The 26116-nt window shown below is 40.8% G+C and overlaps 1 protein-coding gene across 11 annotated transcripts in view; it reads left to right on the top strand.

The window, feature by feature from the left end:
- The window catches only part of MAST2 (microtubule associated serine/threonine kinase 2), a 231966-nt gene that overhangs the window by 175184 nt on the left and 30666 nt on the right, over positions 1 to 26116 (top strand). For 5 of the 11 annotated variants that reach the window (XM_054535427.2, XM_054535420.2, XM_063719093.1 and 2 more), the window contains 3 exons: positions 15187 to 15303; positions 22251 to 22326; positions 25428 to 25448. In XM_054535427.2, the coding sequence (XP_054391402.1) occupies positions 15187 to 15303; positions 22251 to 22326; positions 25428 to 25448 (214 nt within the window). The remainder of the gene's footprint in view (positions 1 to 15186; positions 15304 to 22250; positions 22327 to 25427; positions 25449 to 26116) is intronic. The other 6 variants (XM_063719085.1, XM_024256140.3, XM_054535463.2 and 3 more) reach the window with 3 other exon arrangements.

The raw sequence follows: 26116 nt of genomic DNA, 5'->3' as shown, positions 1-26116 counted from the left end.
AATCCAACAGCCATCATTTGAGAGAGCTGCCAAGGAAGCTGCATCCACAGGGGACAGTCAATTTTCAACTTGTTCAGGGTATGTTAAGGGCTGTACTAAATGTATGTCCAGGGTGCTTGGGAGTACAAAAGTAAAGATTTGTAACCCAAGCTAGTCATTAAGCAAGGTGTTCTTTTTGGAGGTAGCTCATTGAATGAGGTAGAAAGCTCATTCTAAGATCTATATGAAATAGAATTATATGATTAGGAAATTAACAGTCCAGAGCATTATAGTTGCCTGGACACGATGGCTCACTCCTGTAATTCCAACACTTTGGGAGGCCAAGGTGGGAGGATCACTTGAGGTCAGGAGTTCGAGACTAGCCTAGGCAATATAGTGAGTCCCTGTCTCTACCAAAAAAAAAAAAAAAGCCAGGTGTGGTAATACACACTTGTAGTCCCAGCTGCTCAGTAGGCTGAGGTGGGAGGGAGGATCGCTTGAGTACAGGTGGTCACGGCTGCAGTAAGCCACGGTCACGCCACTGCACTGCTCTCCAGCCTGTGAAACAGAGCAAGACTCTGTCTCAAAAAAAAATAAAAAAAAAGCACAGACCATAAAAAAGTACAGCTCATATGTTACTAGATTATAAACTGCTAATCAAATATGGATGGGTAGGCAGAAAGTCATGGAGGGCTATATGCAGTGCTAAAGGGATGAGGTATGAAGAGTCCATGACATGGACTCTTTTTTACCTAAGATCCATGGACCCTGAGTGGTTTTAGAAGTGCCATAAATCTCCTAAAATTTTATTCCCAATTTTGTATATATGTTCATTTTCTTCTGGAGGCAAGATTTGCCAAAGGTGGTTTTTTAATCTAAAAACTGAATACTTTTTTTTTTTTTTGAAACAGAATCTCTCTCTGTTGCCCAGGCTGGAGTGCAGTGGTGCAATTTCGGCTCACTGCAACCTCCACCTCCTGGATTCAAGTGATTCTTGTGCCTTAGCCTCCCAAGTAGCTGGGACTGCAGGTGCTCACCACCACACCCAGCAATTTTTTTTTTATTTTTAGTAGAGACGGGGTTTCACCATGTTGGCCAGGCTGCTTTTGAACTCCTGACCTCAGGTGATCCGCCCACCTCAGCCTCCCAAATTGCTGGGATTACAGGTGTGAGCCACCACACCCAGGCAAAACTAAATACTCTTTAAGGCTTGAAGAGGCCAAGTGGTCCGGGCACAGTGAGTCACGCCTGTAATCCCAACACTTTGGGAGGCCAAGGTGGGCAGATCACTTGAGGTCAGAAGTTGGAGACCAGCCTGGTCGACATGATAAAACCCCATCTCTATTAAAAATACAAAAATTATCCAGGCATAGTGGCACATGCCTGTAATCCCAGCTACTCGGGGCCACAACATGTGAGAAGAATGCAAGGAAAACTCTGGAAAAATTAAAATCACATTCTTCTAATGGTGATTACCTGTGGAAAAAAGTAAAAAAGCAGCTTTCACTTTTTATTCAATTTGCTACTGTTTTTGGCCATAAGAATTTGTGAATTGTATGATAAAAATGTTAAAATAAAAGTTATTAACAGAGGGCAGTGCTGTCAGTTGGAAGACCAGTTAAGAGGCCATTGCCATTATCAAGATGTTAGGAGAATGTTTGAAATAAAGAAAATATATGAATATGAGAAAAATGTAAGAGAGTAAATCAGTGGCATGTGGATTGATTGTCTTCACATTCCCTGAGTGATTAATGCCATGTGTTGATACCTTTAACTTAGATAAGGAATACTAATAGGAAGAGAAGAGTTAGGGGGAGGAAGACGAACCCAGGATCAAATTTACATGTATTCAGACACTTAATTTATGGCAAAAGTGGCACTATAGAGCTGTAAGCAAAATCCATTGGATGTTTGTATAGAGAAATTGGAAAACGTGGCTCTTCACAAAAAAATCAATTCCAGGTGAATTATAATTTTAAATGTGAAAGGTAATACAGTAAAACTTTTAGAAGGTGTACAGAAGAAAATCTGCATGGCCTTAAAATAGGGAAATTTTTTAAAAACAGGATATAAAGGATAAGATTCCTAAATTTGACTACATTTAAAATGAAGAATTTTGCCAGGCACGTGGCTCGTGCCTGTATTCCCAGCACTTTGGGAGGCCAAGGCGGGTGGATCACCTGAGGTCAGGAGTTCAAGACCAGCCTGGCTGACATGGTGAAACCCCGTCTCTACTAAAAATACAAAAATTAGCCAGGCGTGCTGGTGGGCACCTATAATCCCAGCTGCTCAGGAGGCTGAGGCAGGTTGAACCCGGGAGGTGGAGGTTGCAAAGAGCCGAGGTGGCGCCATTGCATTCCAGCTTGGGTGACAAGAGGGAAACTGTCTCAAAAAAAAAAAAAAAAAAAAAGGCCGGGTGCAGTGGCTCACGCCTGTAATCCCAGCACTTTGGGAGGCTGAGGCGGGTGGATCACAAGGTCAAGAGATCGAGACCATCCTGGCTAAGACGGTGCAACCCTGTCTCTACTACAAGTACAAAAAAATTAGCCAAGCATGGTGGCATGTGTCTGTAATCCCAGCTACTCGAGAGGCTGAGGCAGGAGAATCGCTTGAACCCAGGAGGCAGAGGTTGCAGTGAGTCAAGATCGCGCCACTACACTCTAGCCTGAGTGACAGAGCAAGACTCTTGTCTCAAAAAAAAAAAAAAAAAATTCTAGTTATCAAAAGATACTATGAAAAGAGTGAAACAACAAGCCACAAGGTGCGAGAAGATAATGTGACACATAAAAGTAACAAAGGACTTGGGTTCAGAATATATAAAGAACTCCTGGGGCCAGCACAGGTGGCTCCTATAATCCCAGCACTGCGGGAGCCTTAGGTGGGCGGATCACTTGAGCTGAGGAGTTTGAGACCAGCCTGGGCAACATAGTGAAACCCTATCTCTTATATTTAAAAAACAAAAACCACACAAAAAAACCTGTAAATCAATAAAATAAAAAGATAGTATGATTGAAAAATGGCCAAGGGACTTGGACAGTTCACAAAAAAGAGATCCAAGTAGTCAATAAATGCATGAAAAGATAATTTACTCTCATTGGTAATTATGGAAATGCAAAAGAAGCCAGGTGCGGTGGCTCATGCCTGTAATGCCAACCCTTTGGGAGACTGATGTGGGCAGATCACTTGAGGCCAGAAGTTCAAGACCAGCCTGGCCAACAGGGCAAAACCTTGTCTGTACTAAAAATACAAAAAAATTAGCCAGGCATGGTGGCGCACACCTGTAATCGCAGCTACTCAGGAGGCCGAGGCACAAGAATTACTTCGACCTGGGAGGCAGAGGTTGCAGTGAGCAAAGATCACGCCACTGCACTCCAGCCTGGGCAACAGAGCAAGACTCTGTCTCAAAAAAGAAAGAAAGAAAGAAAATGCAAAATAAAATCACAAAAATATATTATATGACCAATAATGGCTTAAAGAGTGACAAAACCAAGTATAGATGAGTATGTGAAACAGTAGGAATCCATAAGCACTGCTGGTGAGTGTATAAATTAATACAACTATTTTGCAAAACAGCTTGGTGTTTTCTTACGTAAAATACAGAAACAGGCAAACTGGAACACAAACGGACACATATTATATAATCTCATTTCTATGAAATGTCCAGGATACACAATTTCATAGAGGCAGAAAGTAGATTAGTAGTAGCCAGGGGCTCGAGTAGAGGGAAATGAAGAGTGACTGCTAACAGGTATAGATTCTTTTTCGGGCGATAAAAATGTTCTGGAATTATATAATGGTTATGATTGCATAGCTTTGTGAATATACTAAAAACCTCTAAACTGCATGCTTAAGGGTAAATGTTACATGAAAGTTATATCTCACTTTTAAAATTGTATGAGAGAAAAACTAAAGTGTTTAGAGTTGCATATTTAGTTGGTAAAGCTATAAGGAAATGATTATCATAATATTGACTTTAGATGGGGTAAAGGGAGGGGTTTTGATCAGGAGGGATTATGTGGAGGGATTTTGGAAGATGGCATTGTTAAACCTAGATGGTGTTTACACAGGTGCTTGCTATATAATTATATTCCTTTATAACTAGTTAAACTGTATAAATGAAGCAGCTGATTCAAGGTCAACTGACTGCTCCCCAGTTTTGTTTATAACTTGTTTCTCTGGGATGAATCATCACTTACCTTTGAACTGTCTCCTCCAGCTGCTAAAATCGATTCATAAACTGGAAAAAGCCTGCTTGCTAGGCTGCTAGATTTTCTGTCAGTTTTTTTTTTTTTTGGTCCCATTGAGCCATTTATTGCTGTCCTTAAGGAAGGATTCTTCTCAATAATGTCATTTTTTCTGGAGCTAGAACCGTGAATGTCAGTCATTAATAACAATCAGCTTAGCTGGGCACAGTGACTCACACCTGTAATATCAACACCTGGGGAAGCCAAGGTAGGGGAATTGCTTGAGACCAGCCTGGACAACATAGTGAGACCCCCATCTCTTCCAAAAATTAAAAAATTATCTGGCTTTTCCACTTTATGATGGCTCACACCTGTAGATCCTGCTCCTCAGGAGGCTGAGGTGGGAGGGTCATTTAAGCCCAGGAGTTTTGAGGCTGCAATGAGCTATGCCTGCACCACTGCACTCCTGGGTGACAGAATAAGACCCTACCTGAAACCAAAACAAACAAAAAAATGTAGCTATAAAAAAGAATGAAATCACTGATGCAGCTGGAGGGTATTGTCCTAAGTTAATTAAGGCAGGAACAGAAAATAAAATACTGCATGTTCTCCCTTACATGTAGGAGCTAAACAGCGGGTTACTCATGGCCATAAAGATGGCAACAGGCCAGGTGCAATGGCTCACACCTGTAATCCAGCACTTTGGGAGGCCGAGGCAGGTGAATCACTTGAGGTCAGGAGTTCAAGGCCAGCCTTGCCAACCTGGAGAAACCTCATCTCTACTGAAAATACAAAAATTAGCCTGGTGTCATGGCACACGCCTGTAATTCCAGCTACTCAGGAGGCTGAGGCAGGAGAATCGCTTGAACCCAGGAGATGGAGGTTGAAATCGCCCCACTGCACTCCAGCCTGGGCAACAGAGTGAGACTGTGTCTCCAAAAAAAAAAAAACCAAACAAAAAATGGCAACAAAAGATTGGAGACTACTTAGAGGGGGCAGAGAAGGAGGGGGCAAGAGTTGAAAATAGCTATTGCGTTCTGTGCTCACTACATGGGTGATGAGATCAATCGTACCCCAAACCTCAGCATCACGCAATATACCCAGGTAATAAACCTGAAAGTGTACCCGCTGAATCTAAAATAAAAGTTGAAATTATTTTTTATGTGAATTTTTAAAGAATCAGTTTAAATATTTTCTTCAGAATGTTTTGTTGTTTTTGCTTTTGTCTTTGGAGACAAGGTCCTGCTTTGTCGCATAGGCTGTAGTGTAGTGGCATGATCACGGCTCATTGCAGCCTCAACCTGCTGGTCTCAAGCAATCCTCCCACCTCAGCCTCCCGATTATTGAGACTACATGTGTGCACCACTGTGCCCAACTAATTTTTTAATTTTTTTGTGGAGACAAAGTCTCACTGTGTTCCCCAGGCTGGCCTCAAACTCCTGAGCTGAAGTGATCCTCCCGCCTTGGCCTCCCAAAGTGCTAGGATTACAAGTGTGAGCTACCATGCTGGTCCAGAATGTTATTATAACATCTTAATCTTCCTTCCCCCAAAATAAGACCAATTCAAATTGTAACCATCCAATGGGTCCTCCTTGCCCACTGCCCAGATAGAGCCAATTTATCAAAACAAGGGAATTGCAATAGAGAAAGGGTTTAATATACGCAGAGCTGGCCAAACAGGAGACTGGAGTTTTATTACTGAAATCAGCCTCCCCCACATTTCGGAGGGTATGGTTTTGTTTTGTTTTGTTTTGAGATGGAGTCTCAAAAATTGCACTCCAGTGCCCAGGCTGGAGTGCAATGACGTGATCTCGGCTCACTACAACCTCTGCCTCCCATGTTCAAATGATTCTCCCACCTCAGCCTCCTGAGTAGCTGGGATTACAGGTGTGCATCTCCATACCCGGCTAATATTTGTAGTTTTAGTAGAGATGGGATTTCACCATGTTGGCCAGGCTGGTCTCAAACTCCTGACCTCAGGTGATCCACCTGCCTTGGCCTCTCAAAGTGCTGGGATTACAGGCGTGAGCCACTGTACCTGGCCGAGGCTAGGGTTTTTTAAGAATAGTTTGGTGGGCAGGGGGCTAGGGAATGGGGGAATGTTGAGTGGTTGAGTCAGGGATGATGTTGTCTATAGGAGAATCTGTGAGGTTAGGAATCTTGTGGCCTCTGGCTGAATAACTCCTGAGCCATAATTTTTAACCCTGTGGCCAATTTGTCAGTTTTACCAAAGTGGTCTGGTCCCCAGTCCTTCAGAGGGTTTTTCCCAGGAGGAGCTGTTACCATCTTTGTTTCAAAGTAAACTAAATTCCTACCAAAGTTAGTTTTGGCCTAAGCTTAGAAATGTACAAGGGCAGCTTGGAGGTTAGAAGCAAGATGGAGTTGGTTAGGTCAGATTTCTTTCATTGTCATAATATTCCTATGTCAGATTTTTCTCACTGTCATAATTTTGGCAAAGGCAGTTTCAAAATTATTGATTTTATTCTGTCAACAAACTTGAAAATGGTAGTAATGGTAGTAATTTTTTTTTTAAAAGAGTCTCGTTCTGTTGCCCAGGCTGGAGTGCAGTGGTATGATCTCAGCTCACCGCAACCTCTACCTCCCTGGTTCAAGCAATTCCCCTGCCTCAGCCTCAGCCTCCCGAGTACCTGGGATTACAGGTGCACACCACCACGCCCAGCTAATTTTTTTGTATTTTTAGTAGAGATGGAGTTTCACCATGTTTGCCAGACTGGTCCCAAACTCCTGACCTCAGGCAATCTGCCTGCCTCGGCCTCGCCTCCCAAACTGCTGGGATTAGAGGCGTGAGCCACCGCGCCCGGTTGTAATTTTGGCCTTTTAAGGTAAAATGTATATTGGAGAAATAGAGAAAACCCAATAAAAGTAGCACACATTTTTAGGCCTTAGCATCTGTAGTAGAATAAAGAATTTCTGTGATCTTTGTTCCAGATGTAGGCACAGAGCCTCTGAAAACCTTGGAATTTCCTGAAACATAGGATTGTCTTGTTATACCAGTGAGGTGACTCATAGTAGGCCCCTGGATAGTTTCAGGATGGGGACTGATCACCAGAAAGACAAACCGCATTATTAGAAGGTTGAGATAGAGACCGGGAGATTGAGTTCAGTCATTTAGCCAATCATTTAATCAATCATGACTATGTAATAAAAATTAAAACTCTGGAAAACCTTAAGCTCAGTAGAGCTTCCTGGCTGGTGAACACAGGAGGGTGACACTCCCGGATTCCACAAGGAGAGGTCACAGGATCTCTACTTCCCCTCCCACACCTCACCCTGCCTTTGTGTATCCTTTATAATAAAACTGTAATAATAAGTATAGTGCTTTTCTGAATTCTATTAGTTGTTCTAGTAAATTATTGAATGTGGGAGGGCTGTGAGTACTCCCTGAACTTGCAGCTAGTCAGCCAGGTATGCTGGTGGTCTTGGCCCCTCCCCCTGCCATCCCCACAAAGACTTATGACTGGTGTTGGAAGTGAGGCAGTCTTGTCGAGGACTTTGCTCTTAAACTGTGGGGTCTATGCTAACTCTATATGGATGGCATCAGAGTTTAATTGCAGTATACCCAGCTTGAGGTAGTGTCAGAATAGCATCTTCTGAAAAGTCTGCAGAGCCTGGCCAGTTGGAAAGAATGCTTGTTTATTATATTGTTGCCTGCAGTTGGTGGGAATTCATCATTACTTCCCCTTGCATTACAGATGCCTTTTGCCAAAGATTTCCATCACATACATAGTAGTCTGTTTTTTGCTGTTATCCTGGCAACAACTCCATAACTTGGAAACCATTTCTTTTCTGCAACATTGGCCATATTTGGTAATGTAGAATGTTGAATTGTGAATCAGGTCTAAAAAATCCTAATAAATAAATGAACCTTAAAAATTGATTACTTAATAAGTACAGTATTTACCTTATTTATATAAGAGCAAAGACTTATCATATGATGCCTTTCATTCTGGTAGGTGTCACCAAGAATTCAATGTAAGACTCGGAAAAAGTCTTTGACTTAGAAGGTGTTGTAAACTAAGCACATTCTGATTTCATTATCATGACCTTATGGAAGCCCTCATCACTTTTCATTTGGCTTATCGAAGATACCCCCTATATCGAAGATACCCCCTAACTCCTTTTCCCTCTCTATTCTGTCCATTCTAAATTTAAGAGTAAGACACTTTTTTTTTTTTTTTTTTTCCTGAGACAAGATCTTACTCTGTTACACAGGCTGGAGTGCAGTGACATGATCGCAGCTCACTGCAGCCTCTACCTTCCAGGGCTCAAGCAGTCCTCCCACCTGAGCCTCCCAAGTAGCTGGGACTACAGGTGTGCACCACCACACTCAGCTAATTTTTTTTAGTTTTTGTAGAGATGGAGTCTCACTATTTTGCTTAGGCTGGTCTTAATCTCCTGAGCTCCAGAAGTCCTCCCACAGTGTTAAGATTACAGGCCCAATTTTCTTTTACAAAGTGTGTTCCAAATATGCCAACTTTTTCTGTGCTAACAAGTGATTTTTAGTAGTATACTCCCTAGGAGATTTGGGGTAAGGGGCACAAACACTCTCTTTAGGGCGAAAGTGATATTTTATCATTAAGTGCAAATGTAGCTACACTTTAAAAGAAATTTGTGCCATGAAAAAAGCAATTTGAAGATGGACGTTTAGAAATGTTACCATCTATATGTGATTTTGGTTGAAAAATGTTATGCCTCCTCTAAAAGCTGGTAAGTCTATCATTTGAAAACGTTGGAAATAGAATGTTTCTAATCTTCTAAAAGAAAGGTTCAATTTTTAATCTATTTCAAGTGATCTTCCACCTCAGCCTCCCAACTAAGTACGACCACAGATGCACACCACCACACCCAGCTAATAATTTTTTAAATTTTTGTAGAGACAGAGTCCCACTGTGTTGTTGCCCAGGCTGGTCTTGAACTCTTAGCCTCAAGTGATCCTCCTGCCTCATCCTCCCAAAGTACTGAGATTACAGGCAAGAACCACCACCCCTGGCCTATTTTTTATCTATAATAAAAGCAAGTCAAAATCTAAATTAAAAAACCAAACCACAGAAGGGTTTAGACTTAAGATTTTTAAAAATAAGAGCCATCTGATCAGGCACAGTGGCTCCCACCTATAATCCCAACACTTTGAGAGGCCAACGTGGGAGGATTGCTTGAGCCCAGGAGTTCAAGACTGCAATGAGCTGTGATTGAGCCACTGTACTCCAGCCTGGGTGACAGAGAAAGACCCTGTCTCAGAAAAAAAATCAATAAAAATGAGTAAATGAGTACATAAATATGAGCTATCTTCAATCACATTGCATTCTCAATAAAAAGGTAAAAAATTTTGTACCATGAATATGTAAGGTATTTAATATATTTGTTTTACTTATTTATATTTATTTTTAAACAAATGTTACTGAGATAAAATTGATATACAGTATTCAAAGTATAAAATTAGATAACTTTCTCTTTTTTTGAGACAGAGTTTCACTCTTGTTGCCCAGGCTGAAGTGCAGTGGCGTGATCTCAGCTCATTGCAACCTCCACCTCCCGGGTTCAAATGATTTTCCTGCCTCAACCTCCTGAGAAGCTGGGATTACAGGCTCCTGCCACTACATCCTGCTAATTTTTTTTTTTTTTTTTTAGTAGAGACCAGGTTTTACCATGTTGGGCAGGCTAGTCTTGAACTCCTGACCTCAGGTGATCCATCCGCCTTGGCTTCCCAAAGTGCTGGGATTACAGGCGTGAGCCACCACGCCCAGCCAGCTTTCAACCTAGTATATACATCTGTGCAGCCATCACCGCGATCAAAATTGTGAATACATCTGTCATCTCCTAAAGTTTCCCTAGGTCCTTTTGTAATTACTTGCAGGCAACCACTGATGTGCTTTTTGTCACTTGTAGATTACTTTGGATTTTGTAGAATTTTATATAAATGGAGTTATATAGTATGTACTGTTTTTTTTGTCTGGTGTCTTGTCCTTTGTATTTCCATATGAATTTAAAAATCAGATTATCAGACAGGCAGCTGGTATTTTTATTGGGATTGTGCTGAATCTGTAGATCAATTAGGAGTGAATTGACTTCTTAACAATATCAAATCTTTTAACCCATGCACATGCTTTGTTTCTCCACCTATTTAGATCATCTTTAATTTCTCTCAACATGTTTCCTGAAGTTCTTATGCCTCTTTTGTCAAATTTATCACTAGGTGTTCCATATTTTTATGCAATTATAAGTGGTATTGTTGTTTTTCATTTCTGATTATTTACAGTATGTATAAATGTAGTTGATTTTGTATATTGATCTTTTATCCTGCAGCCTTGCTAACTCTCTTATTCCAGTAGCTTTATTGTAGATTCTGTTGTATTTTCTGGAGATGCTCATGTTGTCCATGAATAAAGACAACTTGCCTATTCCACTGGGCTGGAACTCCCAGTATAATTTTGAATAGAAATGGTAATCGTAGATATTCTTGCCTTGTTCTTGATCTTAGAGCATTTTGTCTTTACTGTTAACTGTGGTGTTAGCTCTAAGTTTGTCATAGATACCCTTTATCAACTGAAGAATGTGTCCTATTCCTAGTTTGCTAAAAGTTTTTATCAAAAATTATTATTGAACTTTTGTCAAATGCATTTTCTATGTCTAATGAGATGATTATATGTTTTTTTCTTGATTAGCCTACTAATGTAGTGACTTGTATTGATTGATTTTCAGATTTTAAACCAACTAGAATTCCTGAGATAAACGTTACTTGGTCATGATGTATTTGCTCCCACCTCCCATTATTTAGAGAATATTCGTTTGTGCCGGGCGCGGTGGCTCATGCCTGTAATCCCAGCACTTTGGGAGGCCGAGGCGGGCGGATCACGAGGTCAGGAGATCGAGACCATCCTAGCTAACACAGTGAAACCCTGTCTGTACTAAAAATACAAAAAAATAGCCAGGTGTGGTGGCGGGCGCCTGTAGTTCCAGCTACTCGGCAGGCTGAGGCAGGAGAATGGCGTGAACCCGGGAGGCGGAGCTTGCAGTGAGCCGAGATTGCGCCATTGCACTCCAGCCTGGGCGACACAGAGAGACTCTGTCTCAAAAAAAAAAAAAAGAGAGAAAAGAGAATATTCGTTTGTATTAGTCTTTTTATATGTAGTTGTATTTGATTTGCTGAAATTTTAATATGTATGCATCTATATTCATGAGGAATATTAGTCTGTAGTTATAATATCTTTGTCTGGTTTTGGTGTCAGGGTAATGCTGACCTCATAGTTATGAGTTGGGAAGTATTCCCTCCTCTTCAATTTTCTGGAAGTGTGTAGAATTGTTACTACTTCTGTCTTAAATGTTTGGCAGAATTCTCCAGTGAAGCCTCTGAACCTAGAATTTGTGGGAAGGTTTTAAATTATAAACTTAATTTTGTTAATAGATACAGGACTATTTAGGTTATCTGTTACTGAGTGAGCTTTGGTAGTGTATATCTTTCAAAGAATTTTCAGTCTCTTCTGAGTTGTCAAATTAATTAACATAAAGTTGTTTATAATAATTGACATAAAGTTGTTCTGATAACTGTAGAATCCATAGAAATGTGACCTTTCTCATTCTTGATGTTGGTAATTTCTGTTTTGTCTTTTTTTTCCTGATTAGTCTGTCTACTGTTTTAATTTTATTGATCTCAAAAACCTGTGTATGTTTTTTGTTGGGTTTTTTGGTTTGTTTTTTTGAGACAGGGTCTGTCACCCAGGCTGGAGTAGGGTGGCACAAACATGACTCACTGAAGCTTCAACCTCCTGGGCTCAAGCAGTATTCCCACTTCAGCCTCTCAAGTAGCCAGCACCACAGGCACACCGCCATACCCAGCTAATTTTTAAATTTTTTGTAGAGATGGGGTCTCATCGTGTTGCCCAGGCTGGTCTTGAACCTCTGGATTCAAGCAATCCTCTTGCCTTGGCTTCCCAAAGTGCTGGAATTACAAACGTTAGCCATTATGCCTGGCGTTGTGTATGGTTTTATACATTTTCTCTCTTGTTTTCCAGTGGTTTTTTTATTAATTGATTTCTACTTTGGTCTTTACCTTTCTTCTGGGTTTCATTTGCTCCTCTTTTTTAAATTTCTTAAGATAGAAAGTGAGGTCATTTCTTGTTTTTTTTTTTTTGGTTTGGTGTTTTTTGGTAGAGACCAAGTCTGACTATGTTGCCCCAACTGATGTTGAACTTTTGGGTTCAGGTGGTCCTCCCACCTTGGTCTCCCACAGTGCTGGGAGTTAGTCTTTCCTTTCTAATATAGTGTAGTGATATAATTTCCTTTCTAATATAATGTAGTGATATAATTCTCCCCGTAAGAACTGCTTTGGTGGTATGACATGTGTTTTCATTTTTATTTAAAGAGACAGAGTCTTGCTCTGTTGCCCAGGCTGTAGTGCAGTCGCCTGATCATAGCTTACTGCAGCCTCGACTTCCTGGGTTTAAGCGATCCTCCTGCCTCATCCTCCTAAGTAGCTGGGACCACAGTTGCCTGCCACCACACCCAGCTAATTTATTTTATTTTATTTTTTGTAGAGACATGGTCTGGCTATGTTGCCCAGGATGGTCTTGAACTCCTAGCCTCAAGGGATTCCCACACCTTGGCTTCCCAAAGTGCTAGGATTACAGGCATGAGCCAGCACACCCAGCCTCTAATTTCCCTTTTGATTTCTTCTTTGACCCACAAATTATTCAGAAGTATATTGTTTAGTTTATGAATATTTGGGGATTTTCCAGAGATCTTTCTGTACTGATTTCTAATTCTATTTCATTGTAGTCAGAAAACATAATTTATATGACTTGAATCCTTTTAAAATTTATTGAGTTTTGTTTTATGACTCAGAATGTGATCTTTCTTAGCAAATGTTCAGTGTTCATCTGAAAAGAATGTATATTACTACTGTTTGGTAGTGGTCTGTAAGTGTCAATTATGTCAAGTTTGTTGGTAGTGTTGTTCAAGTGTTCTACATCCTCACTGATGTTCTTCCCATTTATTTATTCAATCATTTATATCAGTATGAACTAATAGATATTTATTATCTAGATCAGACTATAATCCATTAATACTTTAGGTTTTTTGCTTAAGTTGTTCCGTTTTGGCCATCAAGGTCCTTTCAGTTGGCTCCTTTTCCCCCTTGACGTACATCAATTTGGTGGTTTTTGGTTGGTTTTGGTTTTGGTTTGTTGTTGTTTTATCCCTTCCTATCTGCGACTATAAGATATTCCAGGCTCATGTTGTATATTTCTGACCCCAGTCCTAGAATCAGCCATTTCTCCAAGAGGTCTGGATTTTTAAATTGGAGGACAGTATTACAAATCAAGATCTGGGTTCTAGGAATGCTTGTTTCTACTGGGGTGTCCTTTTTCTAGTCCCTCTTAGCTGATTGATCAAAGACATATAGTATTAGTATGTATACTAACCTGTGAATGTACACATATCTATCAATATTTTTATATGTAATTGTCTGTATTTATATTAAACATGAATTCTTCTTGATGTCTCTGGCTCCAATTCAATATCACATGGATCATTCCAGCTTCTTCTTCCCTTTGCTGATCTGTAAATTTCCACTCCAACAATGAGAAACCTGGGTCCCATCATCCACCATCCATACACATAAACTACTCAGTTCCAGTATACATGCATAGCAGTATCAAAATTATTAACCCATACTCCTTGAGAAACAACTTTATCAAGTTGAGTTCAGTACTTACCTGTAGTTCCTTTGATCTTTAGTCTAACTGATTTCATTCATTTCTAAAGTTTCTTAGGTCAGCACTTTTCCCTTCACCCTCTTCAGTGATGTTGTTTCATACATTTGTAATACAGTTAGATTCTGTTGTCATAGTTTGCATTCTTCTCTGGGATCCTCTGATCTCATAAGTTATTTTTTTTTAATTTGCCTTTAGAGGTGACAAACCAAGGCTTAAATTTTTTTTTCCCTTACATTACTCTCTAGGTTATAAAGTTCTGTATGTTTTGACAAATGCGTAATGTCATGTATCTGCCACTACAGTATCATACAGAGCAGATTTATTTCCCTAAAATAGTGCACAGTACTTCACCTATTTGTCCCTCATCTGCTCCCCGCTGGCACTCTTGATTGTTTTACTGTCTCCATAGTTATACCTACCTTTTCCAAAATGTCACATGGTCAGAATCTTACGACATATAGCCTTTCAAATTAGTTTCTTTCACTTAGCAATATGCCTTCAAGGTTCCTGTCTTTTCGTAGGTTGATAGCTTGTTTATTTTTATCACTAAATAATATTCCGTTGTATGGATGTGCCACAGTATGTTTATCCATCATCTATTGAAGGACATCTTGGTTGTTTCCAGTTTTGGGCGATCACAAATAAACTTGCTATACACATTCATGTTCAGATTTTTGTGTAGACAAGTTTTCAACCCAAGTAAGTAATTATTTAGAGCAATTGCTGGATTGTGTGGGAAGACTGCGTTTAGCGTTTTAGAAACTGCCAAACTGTCTTCCAAAGTGGCTGTACCATTTTGCATTCCTACTAACAATAACAAGAGTTCCTGTTGTTCCCCATCCTTTTTAGCCATTCTAATAGGTATGTATGAGTATCTAATTGTAGTTTTAATTTGCAATGTCCTATGCCAAATGATGTTGAGAATCTTTTTATATACTTGTTTGCTATCTGTATATCTTCTTCGGTGAGGTGGCTGTTCAGATCTTTTGCTCATTTTTAAAATTGGGTTGTTTGTTTTCTTGTTGAGATTTAAGAGTTCTTTACACATTTGTCTTTTATCAAGTATGTGGGTTTTTTGTTTTGTTTTGTTTTGGGGGTTGGGGGTTGGGACTTGACTTTTCTTGTTTGTTTTTGAGACAAAGTCTTGCTCTGTCACCCAGGCTGGTGTTCAGTGGTGCAGTCACAGCCCACTACAGCCCAAGCTCAAATGATCCTCCCACCTCAGCCTCCTAAGTAGCTGAGACCAGGTGCGTTAGGCTGCTACACACAACTAATTTTTAAATTTTTTGTAGAGACAAGATCTCCCTGTATTGTCCAGACTGATCTTGAACTCCTGGGCTCAAACAGTCCTCCATCTTCAGCCTCCCAAAGTGCAGGGATTACAGGCATGAGCCACCATGCCCAGCCAAGTATGTGTTTTTTTACAGATATTTTCTCCTAGTCTGTGGTCTGTCTTTTTCATTCTCTTAACAGTATCTTTTGCAGAAGTTCTTAATTTTAATGCAGTCTAGCTTATTAATGTTTTTTTTTCATGGTTTTGCTTTTGGTTTCATATCCTAAAAATTCATCGCCAAACTCAAGGTCACTTAGATTTTGTCTTATGTTATCATATACAACTTTTATCGTTTTGTGTTTTACATTTAGGTAAATCTTACATTCGGATCATTTTCATGACCCATTTTGAGTTAATTTTTGTAAAAGGTTGTATCTAGATTCATTTTTTTGCATATGAACATTCAGTTGTTCCAGCACCATTCGTCAATGAGAATATATATTTTCTTCATTGAATTGCCAGTGCTCCTTTGTCATATATCAGTTGACTGTATTTATATGGGTCTGTTTCTGGAGTCTCTGCTTTGTTCTGCTGATTTACGTATCTGTTCTTCCACCAGTACCATGTTGTCTTGATCACTATAGCTTTATAGTGAGTCTTGAGGTCAGGTAATATCAGTCCTCTAACCTTATTCTTCTTCAGTATTGTATTGGTTGTTTGGGTTATTTTGCCTTTCCATGTAAAGTTTAGAATCAATTTGTCAATATTCACAAACTAACTTACTTGGATTTTGATTGGGATTGCATTTAATCCATAGATCAAATTGCTTATAATTAACATTTTAGTCATATTGACTCTTCCATTATGATCATGCAATGTCTCATTTATTTAGATCTTTGATTTCTTTCATAAGAGTTTTGTAATTTACAGTGTATAGATTTTCAGTGTATTTGTTAAATATATATGTAGGCATTTCAGTTTTTCTGTTAATCGCATTGTGTTTTTAATTTCAAATTCTGATTATTCATTTCTGGTATAAAGGGACACAATTGACTTTTTAATATTAGCATTGTATCCTGCCACCTTGTTGTAATTGCTTATTAGTTACAGGAGTGTTGTTTGTTGATTCTTTAGAATATTCTACATAGACAATCATGTCATCTCTAAACATAAACACCTTTATTTCCTCCTTCCCAATGTATTTACCTTTTATTTCCTTTTCTTGCCTTTTTGGTTTTGTTTTGCTTTTTTATTTATTTATTTTTTTTAGAGATGGAGTCTCACTATGTTGCCCAGGCTGGTCTTGAACTCCTGGGCTCAAGTAATCCCCCCAACTCAGCCTCCGAAAGTGCCAGGATTACAAGTATGAGCCACTGCACCCAGTCGTCTTTTCTTGCCTTACTGCACTGGCTAAGACTTCCAGTATGATACTGAATAGGAGTAATGAGAGGCCATCCTTGCCTTGTTCCTATTCTTGGAGAAAAAATACCCAGTTTCTCCCCATGAAGTATGATGTTAATTTAACAACAAGTATGTCTTCTGTAGATGTTCTTGGTCAAGTGAGGAAGTTCACCTGTATTCCTAGTTTGCTGAGTTTTTATCAAAAAAGTTTTAAATGGGTTTTAGATTTAGTCAAGTGCTTTTTCTGTATCAGTTGATGTGACCATATGATTTTCCTTCTTTAGTATGTTGATATGGTAGATAATTGATTTTCAAATGTTGAGCCATCCTTGCATACTTGGAATAAATTCCATTTGGTGACGGTATATAACTTTTTTATACATTGTTGGATTTGATATTTCTAATATTGAGAATTTTTGCATCTGTTTTCATAAGAGGTATTGGTCTATAGTGTTCTTTTCTTACAATATCTTTATTTGCTTTGGGTAATAGAGTAATACTGGCCCCATGGAATGAGTTAGGAATCATGTTACAATCATCTTTGGTTGGAAGAGATTGTAGAGAATTGGTATCATTTCTTCTATAAGTGTTTGTTAGAATTAATCAGTGAAACATCTGAAACAGGTGCTTTTTTTGGAGATTATTAGTTATTGACTCAGTTTCTTTAATGGAGTCTTTCTTTTTTTAAAATCCAATCTAACAAGCTCTACCTTTTAATTGGGGCATTTAATATGGCTGTTGATGTGGTTTGTTTATGTCTACCACCTCCCTATTTGTTTCCTAATTATTCCACCTGTTTTTTTCTCCTTCCGTGATCTTTTGCTGCTTTATTTGGGGTTAAGTGTGTATTTTTATTCTATTTATGTCCTTTATTGGCTTATAGGCTATAACCCTTTATTGTTTAGTGTTTGCCTTAGCATTTATAGTATATATCTTTAACACATCCCTCCTATCAATCTTCAAATAATATTATACCACTTCACATACAGGATAAGAATCTTCCATTTCTCCCCTTCCAGCCTTTATATAGTTGTTTTCAAACTTTTGATCCTCATGTGTTGTAAATCCCACACTATTATTATTTAATAGTAATAATATTATTATTATTTAAACATTTACTGCTTTTTAAAGAGATTTAAATAATAAGAAAATGTCATGCATCTTTTTCCATGTAGTTAAGTTTCCCACTGCTCTTTATTCTTTTGTGCAGATCCATATTTCCACCTGGTATCCTTTGCTTCTGCCTAAAGGACATTTTTAAAACTTTTTTTTGTAGTGTGGTTTGCTGTTGAAAATTTTATTTAGTTTTTTTGTTTGAAAAAGTATTTATTTTTTACCTCTATCTTTTAAAAATATTTTTGCTGAGGCCAGGAGCAGTGGCTTATGCCTATAATCCCAGCACTTTGGGAGGCTGAGGCAGTAGGATTACTTGAGGTCAGGAGTTCGAGACCAGCCTGGCCAACATGGTAAAATACCATCTCCATTAAAAATAGAAAAATCAGCCAGGCATGGTGGCACGTGCCTGTAATCCCAGTTACTTGGGAGGCTAAGGCAGGAGAATCTTTTGAACCCAGGAGGCAGAGCTTGCAGTGAGCCAAGGTCATGCCATTGCACTCCTGCCTGAGCAACAAAATGAGACTGCATCTCAAAAAAAAATTTTTTTTGCTGGTACAATGACTTCTGACACTAACTATCCCAAATTAGGCCAAACTTTACAAGGGCCCAGTCTGCTACAAAACTGCCCTCACTTTAGACACCAAGCAGAAGTTTGGGGGTTCCCAAGTCACCCATACTTCTGACAAAATGGATACAAATTTGAGGTTTCTTACTACCCCCTGAGTTCAGTAATTCACTAGAATGATTCACAGAGCTCAGGAAACCCCTATACTTAGGTTTACAATTTTATTGTGGCAAAAAAGATAAAAATCAGGTCCGGGCAAGGAAGACATGTGTAGGACAAGGTCTGGGAGGGTCCCAACACAAAGCTTCCAGTGCCTTCTCCCTGTGAAGTCAGGATGCATCACCCTCCTAGCACATGGATGTATAACAATACATACAAATTATTATTAAGCAGGGAAGCTCACAGGAGCTTTTTGTCCAGAATGAGGTTTTATTTTACAAGCATGATTGATTGACCCATTGGCCATATGACTGAACTTAATCTCTAGCCCCTCTCCACTTCTGGGAAGTCAGGTTTATGTCAGACTGATAGCAAGTGGCTCAAAGCCCTAACCCTCTCTTTTTTTTTTTTTTTTTTTTGAGACGGAGTCTCACTGTGTTGCCCAGCCAGGCTGGAGTGCAGTGGCATGATCTCGGCTCACTGCAACCTCCGTCTCCTAGGTTCTAAGTGATTCTCCTGCCTCAGCCTCCCAAGTAGCTGGGATTACAGGCATGTGCCAGCACACCCGGTTAATTTTTGTATTTTTAGTAGAGATGGGGTTTTGCCATGTTGGCCAGGCTGGCCTTGAACCCCTGACCTCAGGTGATCTGCCTGCCTTGGCCTCCCAAAGTGCTAGGTGAGTGCTAGCACTCCCTGGTGCTAGGTGAGCCTCAAAGCCCCAACCCTCCAATTACACGGTTGGTCTTTCAGGTGTGGCCAGCCCCCATCCTGAGTTACATCATTAGCATAAAGTATCAGGCCCTATCATAAATAACAAAAGCACTCCTATCACTTGGGAAATTCCAAGGATTTAGAGGCTCCTTCCCAGGAACTGGGGACTAAGGCCAGTCAAATTCTTTACTACACAACAGCTAGGTCTAGAATTCTAGGTTGGCAGGAGAATAGCCATATCTTCCATAATTTTTTTTTTTTTTTTTTGAGACAGAGTCTTGCTTTGTTGCCCAGGCTGGAGTACAGTGGTGCTATCTTGGCTCACTGCAAGCTCCACCTCCTGGGTTCACGCCATTCTCCTGCCTCAGCCTTCCGAATATCTGGGACTACAGGCACCTGCCACCATGCCTGGCTAATTTTTTTGTGTTTTTTAGTAGAGACAGGGTTTCATTGTGTTAGCCAGGATGGTCTCGATCTCCTGACCTCGTGATCTGCCCACCTTGGCCTCCCAAAGTGCTGGGATTACAGGCGTGAGCCACCACACCCGGCCCATATCTTCCATAATTTAAAGATATTGCTCTTCTGTCTTCTTGCATTGTTTCCAACGAGAAATCTGCTATAATCCTTGTCTTTGTTCCTCTGTATAACATATCTTCTTCTCACTTTACCGAGCTCCACCAAGCTCTAGCCACTCTTAAGATTTTTCTCTGTATCTTGAGTTTTGAGCGATTTGACTGGGTATTCTTTGATGTACTTCTCTTCTTCTTTCTCATGTTTGGGATTCTTAGAGATTCTTAGATTTGTGATGTTACAAGAAAAACTTGGGACTGCAACGTCCCATATAAACTGGGAAGGAGCCATGAGACCAAAGAATGACTCAGACAAATTTAACTTGATGAGTAGACGAGTTTATTCAACTTACATACAAGGCACTCCTGGACGGCAGCAGGACAGCTCTAGAGATCCACGCTGCCTGCTGTCTCTAAACCGCATTTTTTGTTTGTTTGTTTTTAGACATGGGATGTTTTGCCATGTTGCTTAGGCTGGTCTCAGACTCCTGAACTCAAGTGATCGCCCTCCTCAGCCTCCCAAACTGGGATGACAGGCGTGAGCCACTGTACCCGGCTCCCTCTAAACTGCTTTTAAGCTAACTTTCTGGATCTTTGCCTACTGTGTTTGAACAATGATACTGTTTTTCTTGAGAGATTCTCAGATACTCTCTGGGATGTTTGGTTGGTTCTCAGGGATACCTGCTTCTCAGCTGGGTACCATTGCCATGGGCCTAGCCTTCAGGTTTCAGGCAGTGAACATGTGTACCTTTAAATAATCTGGTAAAGGACCCGTCACACAACATGTGGGTATATGGTTTTTATCAAATTTGCAAAATTGTCCGCTATTATTTCTTCCTATCTTTTTTCTGTATCCCCTGCTCTCCCCTCCCCCTGCTTGAAGTTGTCCTACAGCTCAGTGGTGCTGTTTATTTAGTTTTTTTGCTGCTTTTTTTTCCCCTCTCGGTGTTAGTTATTTCTGACATACGTGTGTGTTATGTAACCCTAGCTGTACTATGTGCACCTGGAAGATTCTTTGTAACTCTGTAACCAGACCGATCCTTGGAAGGCTAGTCATTGTAGGATGCTCATGTCCAGGCATCTCCTTGAGGCTTTAGCTGGGTAGTTTCGGGAACCAACAAAGGGCATCTGACTTTGCATGTCAAGAATCAAACTGTGGGTATTTGTTAATCTTTGACATGAGATGACACTATCAAAAAACAATAGAATTTTTTTAAAAAAATAAGCCTTGATACTTCTGAGGAGGCCTGACCCTTATTAAGTTCTGGCTAAGGAAACAGCTACTCAGGATCACTTCCCTTATATCCTGGTGCCTGCTAGCCAGAAGATGGGGAGAGGTCATAACAGATAGCCCTGACACAGAGCATGGAAAACCCAGAGTTCATGCAATGTTGAGAGCAGATCCACTGGATGAAGTTGTATATTTTATGCACCTGGGGGTGAGAAGAACTGAAAATGCCTCTTATTATTTCAACCAAAAACAATGCCATTATATAATTGATACAGAGGTGCTGCTGCATAGGTTAGTAGGAGCACTGATTGAGAGGCTGGTTTCTACTAGATCAGTATAAAAAGACATTAAGTGCTATATAAGCCCTATTGGATAGAGAAAGTGGGAAACAAAGGGGTAGGTTTTTGGCAACTTGGAACATCCATACCCTGTGCAGGAAACATACTATCCAAGAGAAAGCCAGCGCATGTTGAAGTACCAGGCCCCTGGGAGGTAAGCACAGAAGAGAGGAGCTGGACAGGGGTTAGAGGGGAGCCAGCACAGCATGGAGTATGGTGCTTACTTCAACATGGCCTTTTGAGTAGAGTCATAGTAACAACTGCCAACTAGGGGCTCCTACGTACCAGCCCCCAGCTAGAAGATAGCCCAGATTAGTATGGCAGGCTTAGGTTTAAGAACCATTGGGATTAATGCAAAGGTAAACTTACAGTTTTGTTCAAAGCTTCTGCGCTTTAAGTTAGCAAGTTACAGGGAACACGTGAATACTAATAAGAAATGGCGGTATGCTTTGTAGACTTGGGGGCCTTGATTATGAACTATCTTAAGGTTTCCTACTATCCTGAGTCCCTACCTGAGAACTTCTCTTTCCCCTTAAAACACACCTGTTCCTGGTTTAGCCCTTGGATACAGTGCGCAGAGATATATATGCAAGAAACTTTTGGATTAGGGGTCCTATTGCCCTTTGAGAAAGCATGAACATTTGGCTATACCCTCTGACTGAATGAGCTCTTTAAGCCTTCTGAATGTTGGTTCACTTGACGAGATAGATTGAAGTCTCAGGTGTGTTCCTAGGAGGGCAGGAAATAGTCAAGTTGCTGCTAGATCTAGAATGGCTATCTGAGAGACATGGGTTGTTACAGGAAACTTGGGAACAAGGGAGAAAACCTCTGGGCTATGAAACTTTTACAGAAAGAGACTCATTAAACTGATAGTGGCCCTGAGAAAATAACCATATAATTGCCAGTGCTAGGGGAATATTTCTTGCCCAAAAGTCATGTCCACCCTCCTCACAGGCAAACCTCACAGAGTTTCATTTCTTTTCCCATCCACAGGTAACAGTCCTTTGGACAGCCCCCGGAATTTCTCTCCAAATGCACCTGCTCACTTTTCTTTTGTTCCTGCCCGTAGGTAAGTTGATAGGAAACCTCCTCTGGGACCAGCACATGTGGCACTTGCATGAGGGTTAGTTGAATGTCAGATTCCTCCTTTAAGTGTCACTACTCTTTCAAGTGTATTACCTGAAGCTCCCATCCATCAAAACTCTGTCTTTGCTTTCCTCTCCCAGGTTGTAATGATCGTGTTCTGGTTTTGCTTTGTAGGTGCCCCATGTATTTGTGTTTGAATGTTTGAACAGGAGAGTAGATATTAAGTAAAAGTAGATTTATTTGTATAATTCACTTTTTTTTTTAAGTCCCTGATGTCCTACGGGTATGTTCCAAAGCATTATACTCTCAATTTAGAACTGTCCTAGAGTGATGAATGAGAAAATAAGCTCTCCTCCAGGAGGACCCAAAGTTATATTCTTTGTCCTCTCTAACTCAGCTAGTTTAAAGCAGCTGGAAGGGCCCTTTGTGCCTCTCTCCTTGACTTTGAGCTGGAGTTCATTTGGGGGATAAAGAGACTACAGGGACTTCACTTTTCCTTCTATGAATTTAGAAAGATTTGGTGCATACAGAGCCATGCTTACAGTCCTCCTCCCATGTTTCTTCCCTCTTGAGAGTGATAACAAACGTGGCTCTGGCCCATGGCAGCAACGCTGACAGCTCTGCCTGTGGCTGGAATATCATTAGGCCTTTAGAGAAAGCTGAATTAGATTAATCCATCCAAATCACATACCTAGGCTCTATACACACATGATTTCTTGTCAGAACTCTTCTAAGATTCTTTGCCAGAGTTTTTATTTATTTTATTTTATTTTTTAATTTTTAAAATTGTTCTTGGTTAGAGTTAGCCCCTGGTATAAGACCTCCAGGAAAATTATGGTTCCAGATTTGTAATTTTTTTTTTTTGAGACGGAGTTTCACTGTGTCACCCAGGCTGGAGTGCTGTGGCACCATCCCGGCTCACTGCAAACTCCGCCTCCCGGGTTCACGCCATTCTCCTGCCTCAGCCTCCCGAGTAGCTGGGACTACAGGCGCCCACCATCACTCCCAGCTAATTTCTTTTTTTGTATTTTTGGTAGAGACGGGGTACCACCATGTTAGCCAGGATGGTCTCGATCTCCTGACCTCGTGATCCGCCCGCCTCGGCCTCCCAAAGTGCTGGGATTACAGGCATGAGCCACCGCACCCGGCCTACTTAGACTACTTTTTAAAAAAAGACATATTAGGAAAAGGGGAGGCTCCTGGAAATGGTGTTAACTCACTATTCCAGTGACAACCCAAAATAAATCCATCCTCTTTCCAGGATTCTTTGCAGCTGAAAAGAACATGAACAGGTTGGGATAAGTTTGATAGCTGACTTGGGTTTCCTCCTTCAACCCACTTACTTTATTCAAAACAAATTTTATCCAGGTTTGTTCCACGGGCTCATCTCTCCTACCCTATGGAACTTCCAATTTGTTAAGCAAGGATCCAGATAAGATCACTTACAGTATAAGAATATGCTGGTTTGATGCATTTGTTTGTCCAACCCAGCTGGAAAGACTTATCCCAGACTTCTTGCCTGGACTGTATATAAACTGTACTCTCAGAGTAGGTACGAGCTGGGACACCAAGACCTGTGGCCAGATCCCCATAGGTGGCATTGAGTTATTTCTCATTCATTTGATAAATATTTATGGGGCACCACCAACTAGAGCCAGGCGCACTCGGCTGGGTGCTTAGTTATGTAGTGGTAACAAAACAGACATAGTCCCTACTTCCCTGAAACTCAGGATGTAGGAGAGTCTGTGTACTGGTTGTTTCCTCTGTAAGGAATGCTGTTCCCTCAGATCTTCATTTAGCTAACTCATTCTTATGATTCATATCTCATCTTAAATGTCACCTCCTCAGAGAGGCCTTCCCTAAACATTCAATCTAAGGGGGCCTTCTTGTCTTTCTCCATCAAATCATCCAGTTTTATTTTCAAACTAGTACTTTTCAATTCCTGATATTATCTTATTTGCATATTTTCTGTCTCAATTCAACCACAATCAAGTCACCTTTAATAGAGATACCTTCATTTGTTGAAAGCTGTGTCCTGGCGGGAAGACAAATGAGTAGTGGGAGAGAAAGACAAACAAATATGTGGTTATAAATTATGACAAGCACCATAGTGGGAAAGAGCATGATGCTGCATGAAAGAACAGGAAGAGGGCCGGGCACAGTGGCTCACGCCTGTAATTCCAGCACTTTGGGAGGCCGAAGCAGGCGGATCACTTGAAGTTAGGAGTTTGAGACCAGCCTGGCCAACATGGTGAAACACCATCTGTACTAAAAATACAAAAATTAGCTGGGCATGGTGACACAGGTCTGTAATCCTAGCTGCTCGGGAGGCTGAGACAGGAGAATCACTTGAATCCGGGAGGCAGAGGTTGCAGTGAGCCAAGATCGTGCCACTGCACTCCAACCTGGGCGACAGAGCGAGACTCCATCTCAAACAAAACAAAACAAAACAAAACAAGAACAGGAAGAGACTAAAGCCAGAGAACCTCCACTGGGTGGCCATGTAAAGCCTCTCTGAAGGATGAGAAGCAGCTGCCATGTTAGGTGTGAGGACCCAGGTGTGTGTAGACCATTCCAGGCAGAGGGAACAGCCAGTTCGATTGATACCATGGGTCTGTTTCATTGCCTGGGTTTAGGAGTAGGACCACCTAGGAGGCTTCAGGGCCCGGTTTTTACCACTGAGACCCAAACAGGTCTATGCTAAGTGGCATGACATTTGAGTCATGTGCATGGAACATGGATCTCTGGGCTGTCCTCTTATAGAACATAGTAAGAAAAGCTGCTGCTGGTTATTGGTGGGATGGGGAGAAGTGTTTCAACCCTGCCAAACAGAGTATCAGGAATTGTTTGTTTCTGTGTTACTGGCTGGCGCTTTGGAGGATCACATTGGTTTGCAATGTCAAACAAAAGACAGATTGAATTGAACACTAAGGATAGACCCATTGGTCCTACAATTTCACTTCAAACTATCACATATTCCTAAACAGAAGGAATGTGCCAAGCTAGACCAAATACCAAGATTCAGAAAGATCACTCTCTCTGGTTCCCATGGTTCTCACTATAATGTGTATTTTTTTACTACAGCCATAGCCACAGAGCTGACAGGTAATAGCGGGTATAATGGGGAGAGGGGCTGGGAAACTGCTATGCATGGCCAGACAATATGGTTTGTGATGTTGTGGTTGGTGAAAACTGGTTGTGATAATTCTTCTCTGACTGTGGGTATGAACATTGGGCCTTTCATGTCTTGCAAAGAGGCCCAAAGGGATCTCCCTCTACCTGCTGGAACCAAGGCTCAGAGCTCATATGCTTGGAGGCAGGAATTGCTGAATAGTTCCAAACTTCTGAGCTTAGGGACAAGTCACCCTTATTCCCACAGCTTTGCACAGTCAGGTGACTGCGGTGACCAGTTAGAGGAAATAGAGGCATCATGTGGTGGCATTTCTTCCTGACTCTGGTGGCCCCTGCTGTTCATTATACAGAGAAATAGCTGCCATGCAACTGGTTTTCGTTTCTATCTAAGGGGAGGAAAACTCACGTGTACAAAAGTGTATTTGACAAGGGTTTGGGAAATCCATCCCTGAGTTATACCTGTCTCATCTTTGCTGAGCTGTTTCCTGGAACTGACTTGCTTTATTGTATGGTGCTCCCAGGACCCAGCAAAGAGGTCAGAGAGAACATCATGTCTGAGCACCTTCCTGGACATGTCTGAACCTCAGAGACTAGGTTCCAGCAGAGTTATAGCCTATATGTGCTGCTGCCAGGGTGGCATG

This window comes from Pongo abelii, chromosome 1, assembly GCF_028885655.2.
Source record: "Pongo abelii isolate AG06213 chromosome 1, NHGRI_mPonAbe1-v2.0_pri, whole genome shotgun sequence".
Taxonomy (NCBI): Eukaryota; Metazoa; Chordata; class Mammalia; order Primates; family Hominidae; genus Pongo; species Pongo abelii.
The sequence above is the reverse complement of the archived record's forward strand: the minus strand, read 5'-3'. Positions and strand labels throughout refer to the sequence as shown.